Source organism: Carassius auratus, chromosome 6 (assembly GCF_003368295.1).
Source record: "Carassius auratus strain Wakin chromosome 6, ASM336829v1, whole genome shotgun sequence".
NCBI classification, from domain to species: Eukaryota; Metazoa; Chordata; class Actinopteri; order Cypriniformes; family Cyprinidae; genus Carassius; species Carassius auratus.
The window spans coordinates 25,481,288-25,500,267 of NC_039248.1; the positions used below are offsets into that span (position 1 = coordinate 25,481,288).

An 18,980-nucleotide genomic window follows, 5' to 3' on the forward strand; every position below is an offset into this window, starting at 1 on the left:
ATAAAGGGTATTGCCTCATATCGAATTGCTTATACAGAAAATATCTAAATATCGTACAAACTCGATATACCACCCAGCCCTACAACAAGCATATTATAATGATTTCCGAAGGATCATGTGACATTTAAGACCAGAGTAATGATGCTGAAAATTCAGCTTTGCATCACAGGAGTAAATTACATTTTAAAATAGATAAAATTTATAAATAGTTATTTTAATGTGCAATAATATTTCCCAATGTTAGTGTTTTCACTGTATTTTTCATCAAATAAATGCAGCCATGGTCAGCATGAGATTTTCAAAAACATTTTTTTTTTTTTTATCTTACCAACATTGAATTTTTGCATGGTAGCAAACAAACAAGGAATAAACTAATAATTATAAGGTAACCGTTTCTAAACCAGGTAAACTGTTTTATTATCCTTAATAATCTAATGAAATGTAAAGGTGTTGTTACTGTATGGACACTGAGGACTGATTTCTCACGTGAGCTACATCCTCATACTATAATCTCATTTACTAAACCGTATCAAAATTAAATCAAAAAAGCATGAAAAATACTGAAAATAGTATTAAATAGTTATATTAAATATTGAAAATAGACTGAAATATATGTTAAAGCATGCAAAATGTTTTGTTTATAAAGTGTGCATCCACACATGCTTAATCTTGTAAGACGTTTTGCAGAATGAGGGTTCACATCTAGACACGAGCGAGCAGAGCAGAGCAGCACAAAGAGAGATATATTTTAGCATCGTGAGGAGATGGATGGTGTCTATTAATCATGAACAGGATGAGGGCGTCTGAAGTAAAGGAAGCAGCTCTGCATCACAGGGTCTGTAAGGAGGGGCACTCGTGTGGAAATGATATTCATAACAGGAGCTAGAGCTGCTTTCTGTTAACTCTGCTTTAGTGTTGCGTCTCACACATGATGTCATTTGTGCAAAGAGCTGTGGCTGCAAATAAATACGTGACAGATGAAGCATGGCTTTATTACTGAATCTAAATAGTGTGTGCGCATTCGTATCTTGGCAGCTGCAAGGAGCTAATTTACAGTCAATGTGTGTGATTTCTCTAAGTTAAAGCAGCAGTTTCAGAGGAGGAGTACAAAGCCTGGATGTGTCTTCCTGAAATCACAGGCTTGTTTGAATGTAAAATGAAAAGGAAGCATGAATATGATGCTCAAGAAGTGTGTGGTGAATACTCGAGATGTTACTCTCATCTTACCATTTCATTTGACACATACAAACAACACACTAAAATAGAAGTCTGGTTTAACTTTGTGACAGAAATATATTATTATTGTACAGTAGAATCTAATTCTCAAAGTACTAATAATAATAATAACAATAAAAAGAGCAGCAAAAAATAAAGTTCTTACATTTTTATTGTTTTACATTTAAAACAAATAATTTAAATTGTTACAATTTGATTACCACTTTTTTATAATAAAAATATTTAATTGCATTTGTATTAAATCAATTATTTGATTGCAAACGTTCTATGAATTCAACTGATTAGGGATGCTTTTATTTTGTAAAATCTAGTTAAACCATTAAAATGGAACCTAGAATAAATGTAAATGGAATTTGGGGGAAAGACAAATGTTCATAATTTTTTTTTTTTTTTTTTTTTTACTTTTGGAAATATATTTCTACTATACAGTAGAATGCACTTCTCAAAGTATAAATAGTCATTGTAATTATTTTTGTGCCATAAAAATAAAAGTAATTTTATTTTCCTTTGATTACATACAAAATAATAAAAATAGGGCCCTACATTTTTCTAAATAAATTATAACAAAGTATTAAATTGTAAAAGTTTAATGAATTTAATTCACTGGACATGCTTTTTTATTTTAGAAAAAATATTTAGAAATTTTAGCCAAAAAAAAAAAAAGAGAAAGAAAGAAATCAACCTTTTTCTACTTACTTCATCTGTTTCACAATGGTGCTCTTCCCTGATTCACCCGCACCTGAAAAGAGAAGAAGGGAGTGTCAATGAAAACACAGAGCAATCAGTCAAATACAATTTAAATACTGGATTTATCTACCTCTCTATATATATTATTTTTATTTCTTTTTTTAATTGCAAAAATATCAACGTTATTAGAATAGTCCATACCACTGTGCAGCTCCTATCACTGCATAGCAGCATTTTGTTTTAAACAGAGGTTACAGCATCTTCTCAGCCACTTCAGTACATGATACTTTCATAACCCTTATACGCCTCATAGTACATTCACGACATAATTCTCCACTGATGTTCTGAGGGGCTGCTCACAAGTTCACCCATCTATACGGAAATGGACTGGGAACAGTTCGGATTATTCCTGCATAAATGTAATGTTCTCTCTGTCAAAGTGGTAAAAGCATGGCTGTGAAAGTGCTGAGAGAACAGAAACCTCTTCCAGCCCAGCTCTGAGCTGAAGATGTGGAGAGGTCATTCAATTACTGTGAGTGCACGCTCATGGAGACCAACAACTATATCAAAAGTGTAGAGGAGAACGAGATGTTTTCCATCAGATGGAGATCTCAAAAAACACTAGCTGCAGAATAATTGTACCTTCTCATGATGCTACAAGATGATGTTTCAGCATTTGGTTTATATCAAAATACCATGGTATTGATATTTGAACCAGGGTGCAGTCTTGACAGAAAGCAAAAAAATTGTCTCCATTTCCTTTTCTTTAAACATGTTTTAATGTAGAAGAGATGGAAATGGAAACGCAGCATCTGCGCAGGAGTGCCGTCAACAGCCCCTTCAGCAGCGTGTGAAATGTGCGTCTCCTCGGCCATCTGCTGACTCATTAAAACAGCTACCTCGCCATGAGACAGGACCACAAACCAATTACTAACTCATACTTTCATCTTTTTAACAAGCATCTGAAGAGATTTGGCTTATATTCAAACCACAAAAAAGAAAGAAATAAATAAAATAAACTGTCAACCAAATGTAACTTTATTGGAGGTGTGCAATTTCTTGAACAACAGATAAAATAAAATAAGATGCTTTACAACCAAATAAAACTTTTTTAAGAAGTGTGTAAAGTACAGTGAAGTAAAATAAAATGTTTGACAACTGATAACCAAATACCACTTGAAAATATTATAAAATGGTAAATTTATGGTAAAACATTTAACAACTGATAATCAAATACCGCCTTAAAATCAAATCAAATCAAAACTGTGATAACCAAATACCACTTCATTGGAAAATAAAATTTAAAAAAATTAGACAAATGTGATAACTAAATACCACTTGAATAGAAGCACGTACGTTGTGTACATAAGTGAGGAAAAAAAATCAAATACAAAATAAAAAATATTTATCAACTTATAACCAAATTCCACTAAATTGGACATAACAAAACTAAAATACAACTGGTAATCAAATACCACTTTAGTGGAATTATAAAGTAAAATAAAAATAAAAAAAACATAAAATGCAAAAATGATATATAAAAAAAAACCACCATTGTATTCGAGGAAGTGATTAATTACAATCAATATTAAAACATTTAAAAAGGAGGAAATAAATATGTACACCCACACCACACAAATAAAAAAAAATAAAAAATTGTACAAGTGTGAGCTTGTATGAATGGTTGGCTTTCCGGTCTTCATCTTGATTAATAATTTACTTGTATTGTTACCTTTGACCTCCTACAGTATTATGACTGTACTACATTATTGGTCATTGTACTTTGTACGAAGAAAAAAAAAAAGCTGCAGAGACCTGAGGGACCAGACTTCCAAGAGACACACTTCCACAGCGTCAAGGGACACACCATTACACCAGCTCCATCATACAACCACAATCCTTACTAATGGACAAATGAGAAAAAGAGCCAATAATTGATGCTTATGAGACTTGAAGAATAACAGCTGAACTGTTTATTCACAAACCCCCGGAGAGTAAAACAAAGTAATTGGAGACAAAGGGAGGGTTTTAATACACACCAGACTCATAAACGCAACTAGTACTTCAGGAGCTTGTTCATTTAACAGATGCAAAGCAGATGAAGTTGAGGATAAGATCTGGTGGCGACTTAAAAAAAAAAATCTAATTAAACAAGTACTGCAGAAACATCCTAAACAGGTCATCTACAACAGCTGGTTAATAATTAGTAGTGTTTGCAAGCATCAGTATTCATTTTGCTCAGGGATTATTATGCAGAATTCTCCGTACATCAGGCACATTAATGATATTAAACAAATAAAAACATGATAACACTTTATAATAATGAAAGAATGAAAGAAATAAAGTGAGAAGCAAAGAGATGAGTGATTCTAAGGCCCTCCCGTCTAACAAAAGCCTCTGTGTGTGTTCGTCTGGCAGAGAGGAAAGGCCGCCTGTGTTTGCTATCATTTGGGCAAACATCAGTGCCTCTGAATGAGACCCTCTCTGGCCTCGTGGTAATTAGTAAGCGGAGGAGAACAGGGTGTCCTCGTTCAGAGAGAAACCAAACTCACAGGAGAAGTCGGTTTAAAAAACATGCACAGTATAAGACAAAATCATAATGCTTACTAGACACTTACTCTACTTTCATAATGCTTTCAGCGATTTGTTTCAGTTACGTGTCCATTTACAGCATTTGACCATATTTATCTATTCTGCAAAAAAAAAAAGACTTCGTTCAACAATCCTTTCATTGTCATTGACATCAAATTTGTGGTCCAACACTAGAACTCTTTTATAGCTTTATTATAAGTCTGACCCAAGAACAAAACCTCAAACCGTAAGAGACATACTGGGTGCCAACACTGAGATGTCCTAACACAAGAAAGTGCACACAATGAATGATCCTGCCGATGAAAGAGAGGGCAAGTGAGCGCTGATGTGCCAGTGATTTATTCTGTAATGGAAAAATGACTTGAGGAAATTAAAGTCAGAGAAAGATGTAAGAAAGAAATAAAGGACAGCAGATAAAGAGGAACATGAATGCACAGAGGACAAAGCAAAAAGAACTGTACATGACCCAAATTAAATGGTATACAATGGCTTTTAATAGAAATAAATAATAATTATTATATAAATACATGTATATATAAACGTACATTATACTACAGCATAAACTAAAATAAATAAGTGAATAAATAAGTACACAATTGTTTGATATAAATGGTTCTCCAGTAGGGCTGCTTTAGTATCTGTGCGGAAATAAACAGACTTTGAGCACATTTTACACAATGACATGAATAATCAGATCACAGTATGAACAGAATATTAAATATTCAATATTTAAAAGACATTTTGGATGTGGAAAAATGTCTTGGATAGATGGGTGGTAATGTTCACAGTCGCTATACCCAGTTTGACTAAATGGGGCTAAAACATCATCCAGGGTGGGGGATCAAAGTAATTTCTAAATAAAGTAATTTCTGCATCAGCTACTTGACTCAGAAAATGCATCTTCCTTCCACTAGTGTGTGGCAAATGTGTCATGTTTATCTGATTTAGCTACATTATAACTGGTAATTCCAGTGAGACTAATTCACTACTGACTAACGTTTGAACTCTATAATTAACTGAGCACATTTCAGACGGGGAAGTAATGGTAGAGTTTGAACTATCATGACTGATAGTCTGTAGAGGCAGGTAACAATCATCACCAATGAAAATAACAACAACATGCTGCATAAAATAAGTCGGCAATGTGCATCATAACAGTAAACAATTCCACAATCCACCCATGATGAAAAACTGGAGCGGTTTCTTTTTAATAAACTATATTTAGACATCTTTGATTAATTACTGTAGATCGGCAGAGAGCCAGACAAGATACTGCAGCACTTGACCTTATTAAAAAGGAAAAACCCCTTTTTACTATTGCCACACCTAAAATATTTGCAATAACTTCTGGCCAGCTTTTGAACCTTGTATTACATATGCACATTAAATTTTCATTCAAGCTCACTTAAAGTAGGTTTTGTTTTTCTAGATTAAGCAGTCTGAATAAGGCCTTTATCCCTAAATACTAAATTTTATAGTGCCCCTATTATGGATTTTTTTTTTTATTACCTTTCATGCAGTGCGTAACACAGCTCTAATGAATGAAAACATCCTGCAAAGTTTTAAATCTGAAAGTGCACCATGTATAACATTATCTTCTCTCAGACGAAAGAGTCGACTCTGAATCATTGAAACGAGTCGTTTTTAAAACGAATCCAGCGCCGTTTCATGTTGACTTCAACATGAAACACTGGCATATTCTCCACCCACTTGCTGGTCTTTTCATGTTGGTCTGAATATAAAAAGCAAATTAATTCTTTGCCACTAGGTGCCGCTTTTGGAGCAGTAAAAATAGCGGTTTCTCCAGTAACTCTGTACACAAAGCAGCACTTCGCTCACAAACGCCGCTTTATCAGTCGTTACAGACATGATGAAATGAAACTGAGGCCAATCGGACCAATCACTGCAGTGTAGCGTCACATAAAGAAGGGGTTCGATTAGAATGAATCGTTGAGCGAATCGTTTGGGAGTTGCTGAGCATAAATGCATATTATAAGACAATGAAAGTGTTTTTAACCTCGCATGCATGTCAATCTGTTGTTGGGGACTCCCAAAACCAAAATATGAGCCTTTCATTACCTATAATAGGGGTGTTTTAAATATAATAATAGTAATCCAAAACAACTAATATCATAATTATCAAATAATCTGATGCACAACAATCTAAACTATTGATTTCTTTTGCTTCATAAGCATGAATCATATATCAACAAAAAAAATCAACCATGGACGTCTCTGTTCACTCCACCTGTCAAAAGTAAATAAAGAGAAAATGTGTCATCTTTTATGGTGCAATCCATAAAAACTTACCTCTCTCTGGCTTTTCTCTCCAGCCCCGGAGGAAACACTAACTCCTATAGGATGCATTGACTAGAGTAACTGCCTTTCATGTTGGCTTCATAAGTAACATCAGCTTTCAGGCAGACTTAATAGTTATGGTACGGTTCTAGCTCAGGTCAGGACTGATGGCCTCGTTTGATCTCTGCTGGCCCACGTAATTTCTGCAAGATTAATCCCTTTGCTACGTCGTAGGTTTGAACTTTGCTTGAGCTGAACTGGAGCAAATCCATCAACAGTGACCAGGTCTTCAAAGGTAGATGAAAAAAAACATTCTGCTGATAATAAGTAATGATAAAACTAATCATTTAAAATAATTAGATGAACTGCTTATTTCTTTCAAACATTAATATTACAGATAATTTGAGAAAAGCCTCTTCTGCTCACTAAGCCTGTATTTATTTGATCAAAAATACAGAAAAAAATAATAATATTGTAATATATTATTGCAATTTCAAAAAAGAGTTTTCTGTGAGAATATATGTTAAAATGTAATGTATTCCTGTGATCAAAGCTGAATTTTCAGCATCTTGACAATGTGACATTATCAGAAATGTTACTCTGATATATACATACTCAAGCATTCTGTAGCATTAAAAATATCTTTACTGCCACTTCTGATCAATTTAATGCAACCTTATTGAATAAAAGTATTAAATTCTGAAACATTTCAATGGTATTCATATGATTATTATCATTAAATTATTTATTTAATGCCAAATAATCACTTATGTGATTATTATTAAACGCTAAAATTATTTCAATTGATTTATATATATGTAATAATATAAAGCTATTGTATTGTAAATGAGATAAACATTTCAAGTACATTTATTTTTACACCGTATTCATTTACATTTCCCCAACAGGCTAAAAACTAAATCTGCTTCATCATCCATCAGAATACAAAGCTGATTTTTAATGCACACATATGAAGAATGGCTTCCCTCTCCTCTGTTTGTAGGTGAGCTGTTGTTTCTGAAGGAGGAAGTTCAGATGTCCCTGTGGAGCGGGACAGTAATGATGTCTGCAGGGCTTGAGGAGAGCTGGGAATCCTAATCAGATAACTTAAATCACACCTGAGAGAAAGCTTAATTACAACTGCTGCTCTTGTTTTCTAGCTCTCAATGAGACTTTATTTTTCCTTCTCTCCTAATTCTGTTAGTCCAGCATTAAGCCCGTGGGGGCTCTCAGCACCTCCCCTCGCTCTCCCGGGCCTCAGCGCTCTCTTCACACACTTCTATTTCGCTCCTTTGATCACTTTTTGTACTGTAACGAAAAGTCTGTCAGGAGCTTCACCTGTCTCCTGAGGCTTCGCTCTCCCTCTTCATCTTCTTTACCATCCCATTACATTGGCCTAATGCAGATTGGTCGTTTCCTGATTATTAAATTATAGCTTTTGCATGCAGCAACCAACTAGTGCACACACACACACACACACACACACACACACACACATAGCTGTTTCAAGAAAAATTCTATATTCTATTTACACTTTAAGGGACACTTCCCTCGCCTGTGAATTACATGCCTCAGTAATTAAATACATTGTCATATATATCTAATGATCAATGCTCAGTCATATTTGAATGCAGAATCATACACTCAATGATTGTACTGACCACAGGAGGGTCATCATTACTGCTGAGCAATACATTTTCACAGCCAAATAAGATATGTCTTAGTAAAATCATATAAAATAATATACAGGTAGGATGGTATTAGTTTGTTACTGTAAGTTACATTGTTACATTTTCCACGTTGGGCCGTTGTACTCCCATGTCGCGTCTTCTACAGAAATTATTTCAAATTAACGGTCAAATGTTTGTCAGTAAGATTTTCGTAAAGAATTTAACACTTTGGTTCAGCAAGGATGTGTTCAATTACTGTAAAGTGACAGTAAAAACGGTTACAAAATATTTATTTGAAATAGATTCTGTTCTTTGAACTTTCTATTCATCAAAGAATAAAAAATAAAAATAAAAATAAAAAAATCTGTATTTTTATCAAATAGATGTAGCATAGTCAGCACAAGAGTCTTTGTGCACCTTTTTATAGAAACACTTCCTTAAGATCCGACATAAACATATTCATATCCTAAAAGTTCAAAAGGCTCTGCAGATCAGGAAAGATCCTGAGGGCAGTTTGTAGAGTGGACACAACTCATGTGCTTTCTATCCTCATGCAATGAGAATCAGGTCTCTAGACCGAGTGAAACCGATTACTGCAACAAAATACACGGATTCTCAAGATTCATCCCAAATGTCCAAGACAACTGGCATCCATTACACATTTCCAAGAATCATCCTTCAAACCTGCTCAACAAGCATTGTTCCACAGAAATGCAGAAAGAAGATTTCACCAGTAGAACACTGAAGAACATGCATAACTTAAGATACATGTTAAGCAATTAAAATGCTGTTTAGAGAAGCCGTAGTGATTCTTAGCACCACAGAGTAGATGCATGTGTGTTTCCTCCAGCGCTGTGAGGCATTTATAACACCACCAGCAACATAAAGGTCAGATGCTCCACTTCTCTTTCCCATTATAAAAACACATAGATCTTCTAGAACGCTGATGACTAAGAAGCTTTGCGTCTCCAGTTCTACTATTCATCCTAACACAATGACAGCTTCCTCTTTGTGTGCCTGATTCAGACAGACAGCTCCCAACTGTCTCATGCTCCTGTCGCTGCCGTGGAGGAAGTGAGTAGAAATGGCAAACCAGAGCTGGCAGTAAAGGTCCGCACAGGCATTTAAATCCAGCCTGAAACCAGACCAAACATTAAAGTCATGCCATGGGGATCAGCCCTCACTTCTAGAGCCAATCAGAAATGCTCAGCTGAATGTTTGAAATCGCTGACACCTTTTATTGGATTTATTCGTTCATTACAAGCCTAAACACCAAGTTATGAATGAAACACTAACCTGACCATGGCCAGACAACAAACCAGACATTAAGTAGGCATTTAGTAGAAGCGATTATCCGGCGCAGTATAAACTATTATAGTTTTTATTATTAATATTATTATAAAAATAATTATATTTTTAATTATCTTTTAAATCACTTGTATCATTTAAAAAAATAATAATTTTAAGCAATTTTGTCATCATTTATCATATATTTTTGACTGTCTGGTTTTATTTATTATTTAGTTAATCTAGAATTGTATTGAAGTTAATAACTGAGCAGGTGTGTTTAACCATAGCAGTCTTATTTTGGTATTATTACATGTATTAGTATTATTATATATTTTATTGCTAATTAATTTGATAAAAAAATATATATTTGAATAAGCTTTATAATTTAAATTCAAGTAATTTGTTTTTTTATTATTTTTATTCATGTAAATATTATCAACGATGCGGTTCATTTACTTCATATTTTGGTTAATTTATTGCTTATTTATTGTTTATTTATAACTTATTTCAGCAATGCAATATTGACATTTTTGTTAGAAGTTTTTTCAGACTAATATTTTTATTTCAGAAAAATGTCTCATATCCACAGTAACTACTTTCTGTGGTCATGCTGGACTAGGTCTAGACATCATATACAGTAAAATTATTAACTAAATAAGCTTAATATAACCTTGTAAAGACAAAAAAGTAACTGTTTGAATTATCATGCCCTGATATTATCTGCTTACAGTATGCATGAATTGTTTTGTTATATAAATGCTTACATTTATTTGACATTAAATTGTATTATTTCTATTGCTAGTATATAAGCCATCAGCTATTGAAAATCCCATCCCATTCAAGCAATAATCCCAAGCAAATCAGATTCAGGACAGCACTAATCAAATATTCAAGTCAGTTTGTAATACTTCCTGCTACTGCTCTGCTCAGTGGCTAAACCCATCCATGTTCAAGCCTCAAGCACACCGATGAAACCTGACTGTCAGCGATCACATCCAGCATCCATTTTCCAACACAAAACCCCTCATTTCTACACATCCTCTTTTCTATCTGCGTAAAAGGGCCGACAGTCTATTATTGTTCAAACAGTCTCTCGAATTGTGCCACCGGGTACAGCGTGTGGAATGAATCCTGAAGTGGAACAAATGAAAGACAGGGAAAAAGTGGGTCAGAAAGCCAGTTCTGCATGCTGCACTGCAGTGGTGCAACTCCCACTTCCACAATCCACAAACGGCTCGTTCGAGTTTGAATCGTGCAGAGATGCATTTAGATAGCCATGCGGTGTAAATCACACTTGATTTCCTTCATTTATTCAGCTGTCAGGCTCAACAGATCAAGCTCCTGTTTGTTTAGACAAACGAATTGAGCCGATAAAGAACATGCTAAGGTTGCAACAAAAAAAAATCTTAATGTAATTATACAACTAAACAAGAGACAGATTGGAGTTAATAAACAGGATAACCAAGGGCAAAGCTTAATCCTAATGGAAATGATTGTTCACAGAAGATCAGCTCGCACATGTAATGAGAACTATAACTTCAACAGAACCATTGCAATTACAGTCATTCATTTACAGCCTGTATTGTGACCAATTCATCATCAGCACACGATATTCCAAAGACAAATGTTGGTCGAAATTCTTCAACAAACTTCCCAGAAGTTGACTAGAACAAACCAGTTACAGTTTAATGTTAACCATCTCAAATAGTGGCATAAACACTGCTTTTTTTTATATAGATTTGTGAAAATCTTAACAAAAATCAACAATTAAACGCTGGTTATTGTTAATATTACAAAAGGAAAAAATAGCTAATAATGACTTCTTAAGTATATAATATTAAAAATGTACAAATGTTTTTGCACCCTATTTTACAATTGAAATGTGATGTACATGTCATTTCTGGATGACCTTAAGAACCAGAAAACATGCTACAGTAAGTTAAAAATATACATTTAAAAACTTTGCTTCGCATAATTGTGTAGAAATGAGTATTTATGCCAATTAAAGACCATTTAAAACTGTACATTTTTCCATACTTTTCATTCAGCCAGAAACCGAATCCGCATCCTTTTTGACAATCGTAATATGATGCACATTTTGTTTCCGGTTGACTGCATGAACTGGAAAACAAATCAATTCAACCGGAGAGTGTACTGCATTCCATTTGACATGCATAATGGGATATACATTCAATGTTATGCATGAATATAAAATAGGACACAAATGCCATTTCCAGTTGACTTTAATGTTGGACATAAAACAATTGGTTTTCTATTGATAGGTTAAAGCAGAAGTAATGTGGAAAGTAAATATTAACTGTTTGAAAATGTTTCGTATTTAGTATGGCAAGTATCTGTTTCTGTAGTCTTTTATCGACATAAATAAAAATGTACATTTAGATCACAAAGAGCAGACAATACCACTGGAAATGCAAAACACTAACATGTCAGCCTCCACATTTAAATATTCGATTTTTAAATAACCAAGTAAAAGAAACATTACAATACAAATACATTTTGCCATATTTTCCCTGAATTGGAAACTGCATTCCAGCCCCTTTTTTACAGTTGTAATGTGAAGTAAAATAATATACAAATGCCATTTCTGGTCAACTTTATTAAGCAGTGTTATATAAATACTCTACTACAACTAGCTTACTTCATAACTACTAATATGTTAAAGCATAGTTAATGTGTCAAATCAAAAGTATGACAAAATGCACTGTTTATGTTGCATTCTACTGGTATTAATAGATATATATTTACATTTATCTGCCATGACTTAAAAGGTAGATGGCAACATTAAAAATGCAAAAAACAAGCCTCTGGTATTAATTTAAAAACCTCTTAAGCATGCTTCATACACAACTAAATTCTTTGATTTGCATATCTTTTTAAATGATTGACTACAGTAACAAAAGCAAGCAATAAATCATTTCAGTCAAAAGACTGATGTTTTAGTTCTGTATATGGTCAAAGAGCCATTTCAAAGCATCTATGGGAGATGTGGCTGCATGTGCATACCACGCTTGGAATGACTATTGATGTGGTGTTTCTGAAAATGTCCTTTTCTTGTCTGCTCTTGCAGACGGGCTAAAAACAGCAGCACACTATCACATCTCCCCGAGGGATCAGGCTAAAAACACAGCATCTCTGATCTAGCATGTTCCTCTGAGCACGGCTTACCCCCAAAATCCACCCCAGCCATCAAATCTGTGACACACACCAATGTTATATAAAATCTGAATTGTGAATGTGTTTGAATGAACATTGAATGTCACCATGAATGACACCGTTCACTTGTTCACTGTGACTTTCTCAATGCACACGCCTAGTCAAATTGTGCACAATGAAATGTTTGCCTTTATAATCTTTTATCAAAATGTAATAAGTTGCTTCAATTCTGAAACAATGCTCCTTTTCTGCTGACATCACATCAGCAAACCAATTTCCAACAAATAAATCAACCCCTTTTTCAACACTTCTCCTGTTTCACATCACATCAAAGATAAAAAAAAGAGCTTTGAATGCCATTCCATATTTAGAACAGATTTGCTAAAACACCATCGCTTTTCAAATCAATATTTTCTAAATACCACTATTTAATCAATATAACTGATTATTATGAATGCATTCGTGTAAACAAGCCATTCGAATGAGATTAGAATTGAAATCTAAATTTATGAAATCATATCAACTAAAAGATAAAAACAGCTGATACTTGAAATGAACAAAAAATTTTGGCCAGTAATAAAATACATATTGTTTGCCCAAAATATAAATTTGCTGAAAATTCAGGCCATCAAAGAAGTCTCTCTTTTTTGTTCACCAGTGGATCCAATACAGTCAATGGGTGCCGTCAGAATTGAGGAAGCGTTATTATGGACTCGTATGTTGGCCAGAAGTGGCAGTTTAAAGTTTAAACGTCTTAAAGATGGATTTGTTGACTACAAACACGCACCTTTTCACTTAGGATGTTAGTTTATGGGCTGTAGTTTTGTGGATTATTGTTATGTTTTAAGCAGCTGTTTGGGCTCTCATTCTGATGGCACCCATTCACTACAAAATGAAAAAACAAGTATTAAAGCAGAAAGTAGGACGTTTTACCACATATAAAAATAGTACACTGTGAATCCAAAGTTTACAGATAGCAAAAAGAGCAACACTGATCTAAAGTGACTTGAAAGAGGGGTAAAAAAGCAGAGAGTAATATTAGAAATGCAAAACACATGATAACATGTTTGAGGTTTTAAATCCACTATAGAACCGAACATGCTACAATGCTGTTATAAACCACAATGGAAAGAGCGTGGTCTAATATAATCTGCATGTTCTTTATGAAACCACACTGATCTTCCTGTTTTTGCCAACAGGAAGCTGGTGACAAGGTTCCCCTGCAAGGTATAAGCATGTGTGTGTGTGTGTGATCTACACATTTCATTATGAAAACGGAACCGTCGATCACTCCCTGTTCAATCAGCGAATGTAAATAATGACTCACTGCCTCCACTTCTGAAGTATGATCAGTTTAAACCACAGTATTGCAGTTTAAACTGCAGCACTAAGAAGAAAAATATTTCACATTGCACTGCACTGCAGACTAGTGCTGGTGTCTTTCTTTTCTCCTTTTCCTTCTACTGTTTCTGCTATTTTCTATCTGTCTCCTAATTCACCACATGAAATATTTCCACCACAAGCATTTGTTGTTGCTCTGCAGTTGAGCAGAAAAAGAAGTTGTGTTTCCATCACTTGGCAATGCATGTGCATCTAAACATGCAATGAAAAATGTAGCATTCAGCAATATATGATGCCTCCAATTTCAGCATGATCATCATACTGAATTAAACTAAACGGATCACAGTGACAAGCACTGGCTAAACAAATTCAGCTATTTCCTTAATCATATCAAGACAAGTCCCATTCATTAAGGGCCAGATGGATGATCTCAGTATCGCGAGAGCACTGCTTCCGGCTGTTCTGGGTCCGTGGGGTACCACAAAACAGATGCACAAGAGCTCGAGGTTGAAGGGAGGAGTGTCTTTAAATCTTTGCACAAACTGACAGAGGATTGCAGGAAGACTAAAAATAAAAGTGTAAAACTAATACACTCCTTTCAAGTTCTCATCAAGCCCATTAGAGCCATAACTCGAGACAAAGCCTGATTCGATTTCACAGTGAGGCATCAGGGAACTGAGAATAGTGTTTCCTGCACAGACATTATGTCAGTATTATGAGTTGAATGTGATGTGATAAAATGACTGAATGCCAGAAAAAATGATGATAAGACAAAATTCAAAGATATAGAACTACCATAATATTGTGAGAAATATTGTGAAGAAAATATGTGAAGAAGAAAAAAAGTCATACAGATTTAGAATGACTAAATGATGACAGATTAACTATTGCATACAGTGAAAAATAATCATTACTTTTCTCTTTAAAGGGATAGTTAACCCAAAAACAATTAATTTTGACATCATTTACTTAAATTATATGGAAGTCAATGGTTATACTTCGGTTACCAACATTCTCAAACAGGTTTGGAACTATATGAGCGTGAGTAAATCACAGAACTGTCATGTTTTTGGTGAACTATAACTAAGAAATCAGTAATTCCTTACCATTCCCAGCCCTAGTGGAAAACTGGGAAGGCAGTTCTACTCCGGCAGCATGGAATGCCACGTAGAACGGATCGGGAGGTGGAAGTGGAAGGAGGAAACACAGTATGGCTCTGAATTTTCCCTTAGGCAGGGAACCCATAGACACTCACCCTCGGTCGTCTGCCCATCTCTCTCTCTCTCTCTCTCAGATTAAAGAGCGTTTCTGTCTTTATGAAGCAGCTACTTGCCACATGTGCTGAACAGCTGCCTCCATAAACACCGGATTCAGCTGCTTTTCATTTTGTTATTCTTCCATTAAACCACCTTACATCATCTCCTCTGACCAAAAAAAAGCAGCATGTCTGCAGCCATGGGGATTTCAGTACAGCACAGTGGTATTGAAAAAATATATATAAAATAATAAAAACCAAGGTGAAAATTCAAGGTGTGAAAGAATGGTGGTCTGGGCAGAAGAATGTGTGAATACCTGTAGAGAGACGTGCTATAACATGAAATAGCAAGATTCCTTGAAAGAGAACAGAAACATACCATGTACAACTGAACTGCATGGAGACAGACAGACGTCATTGTATAATGTATATGTAATTATATAAATATACAGCATCATTACTCCAGTCTTCAGTGTCAAATGATCAGAGGTGGGTAGTAACGAGTTACATTTACTTCGTTACATTTACTTGAGTAATTTATTGGGGTAACTAATACTTTTCGGAGTATATTTAAAGATGGGTACTTTATACTCTTACTTGAGTAAATTTTGGGGGGAAAATCTGTACTTTTACTTCGTTACTGTGGGCGACGCCCCTCATGTTACTTTATCTTTATGCAATAGATGTTATTATAAATGCCTCAGTTTATTCCAAACGCGAATATTCAGTTTATTCTTTTACTCTTAGTCAAGTAACTATTCAAGACTAGTACTTTTACTTGAGTAAATATTTCTAGAATTACTTTTACTTTAGTAAAGTTTTTGGGTACTCTACCCACCTCTGCACATGATCCTTCAGAAATCATTCTAATATGCTGATTTGCTGCTCAAGAAAGGTTTCTTAATTATTATTAATATTTAAAACACTTTTCATTACTTAATTTATATGAAATAGAATGTTTTTAACAATTTAAATGTCTTTACTTTCACTATTGATCAATGTCATGTATCCTCGCTTAATGAAAGTAGCCTATTTCTAAAAATCTATTAAAATACTTAATTGACGTTCCTGATTTTAATAAATGTAAAATAAATACGGTGTGTATTAACTATTAATTGATTACACTTTTCTCATCCTTTAATTAAATATTCTCATTATCAGCAATTCTATTATCTAAATATCAGTATCTGTCTTTAAAAATCTTTACAATCATACAAAACACAATTATTGCTCAAGCCCTTTGGAAACACCAATGCTCATCCATAACATTTGAACACATCTATTCTGATGCACAAACACATAAACCCTCGTACAAGGACAGAACATGAGGAACTGTGTGGTGACATTGTGTAGTATGTTTATGGCTGGATTTGAAGATGTACACTGATGTATGGCCTTGGCTGAACTCATGTTGAGGAAAAACACACTACAATTCTTCTGACTTCTGTCCAACATACAGAAACATGACAAAAAGACATTTACAGCTGCCACAATTAAATAGCAGTGAAAAATGTCAACTGCAGTTCTATTTAGGTCTACTACAGTTCAGATTTTCTATTTACATGTGGATCTGCAGTGGTTAAGCAATTTGACCAATCACAGACATGCATGCTTGTGCATAATTTCTGTAACATTTACTGAGGATTAAGGGAGCATAAAAGTAATGCGTAAAACATAAAAATAAGTAAATCTAAGATGAACTGCAATGATTTTGGTCATAATTGTGCTACCAATACCAAACTGTTTATTCTGTAAAGGCCACTATTCAAGGGTTTAGAATACTGACAACGTATTTTGTTATTTAAAACAGGCTGCTCTATGGAGGAAATATTTTATAGGTTTAATATATTTACAAATGTAGTATATGTAGAATCCGAGTGTCTAACATCTCTTAAAATAAGACACTTGCATAGATTAAATTCTGACGTCACAAAACAAGCAGCGGCTGTTCTTCAGACAAGCAGTTTTTAGAGACTGAGAAGCACTGCAGTTCTACTGATCCGTTGAGCATGACCGAATCAGCATTGTTATTATACAGACATTATGGTTAATAATAAAGAATTATATAGAATTCTTTAATGGTGCATATACTGAAAATTTAAAATTGGTGTAAAAAAAAAATTTACTTAGAAAATTTGTATACATTTTGAAACAATGAATTATACACAATATTGAGAAGTGAAAAGTCTGCAATGGTATTATCTTGCAAAATGCACTCCTATAATCTTCACAACTTCCACAGTGTATATATGCACAACATGCATTTGATATTTCATGGTTTTGATTGTACAAATTACATGCTACATTCGAAATAAATAATTTTGCATGTAATTTTATTAAAACAAGGCTAGTCTTTGGTTATTGATAGTCATTTTATCTGATCTGATATTTCTAAACAGTGCTTTCAAAAGTTAAAATCAGCCATTTACAGCGAGTTAAATACAAAGCAATAAGATTTGAGAAGTGAAACCAGTCGAATGAAACCAGTCTTGGATCAACTGGGTCAACCAGGACTGACCAGAGCAAACGAATCCAAGCAGATTTGCTGATTTGTCCTGATAACTGATGGAAATAGAAGGACGTCCAAATCTCAGCCTTATATAAATGGTTGCACACAGCTCTGTTTAATTGAATTACTAAATCTTCTTTAGACAACCCAGAAGAGCTGCAGATACGCGTTTGCAAGCATTTGCAAGCAGTAATTTCATCTATGGAGTTCAGTCCAGCACAAGGCTCAGCTGGTTGAATGGAGCAGCACAATCACACACATTCTGGCGTGAACTTTTCCACTCGCGCCAAGCGGAAAACAACATAATCCTTTCTTCAACTTGCTAGCTACTGGCAAATCACTCCAATACGCTAATAAAGGCAACATAACTTGTGCTTTCCAAGACATGAGGTTACATTACATCAAATCATGAACTGCTAGTTGGTTATTATATTATGGCTTTTCTTACTGTTCCAAGACAAAGAAACTTAAAGTTTGATATGCTGGTCTAAAAATCAATACCATTTCAAATATGAGCCTCTATTACCCTAATGCCTCCTTCCTTGTTAATAATTAGCTTTTTTCTCTCCTCATCACCTGATGTCATTGTAAGTGGCTTGTTTTTCGAGATAAAGAATGAAATTAGAACTTGACATGAAACAAAAGACGCCAATTGCGTGATGAGCCTGGGAAATGTACAGCACAGAATGTCCCGGGGAAACTGACTGGGATGAACCCAGATGTACTCAGAATGTGCAATGCAATCAAAGTCTTATCATAAATCATAAACACATACCAGTAGCCACGTGGTGGGAGTTTTAGATTGCAGTTTGACCAGACATCTGTTTACACACTACAGAATACATGCAACTGTAATATTGCTAGTAAGTGCAATAAATGCGAGTGTTGATTAAACATGGGATTAGATGGTAGGTATTCTGTCCGAAAA

The 18,980-nt window shown here is 34.5% G+C and overlaps 1 protein-coding gene across 1 annotated transcript in view; it reads right to left on the minus strand.

The window, feature by feature from the left end:
• The window catches only part of gnai2b (guanine nucleotide binding protein (G protein), alpha inhibiting activity polypeptide 2b), a 39,830-nt gene that overhangs the window by 11,202 nt on the left and 9,648 nt on the right, over positions 1–18,980 (minus strand). Inside the window, exon 2 of the mRNA XM_026266013.1 lies at positions 1,933–1,975. Within this exon, the coding sequence (XP_026121798.1) occupies positions 1,933–1,975 (43 nt within the window). The remainder of the gene's footprint in view (positions 1–1,932; positions 1,976–18,980) is intronic.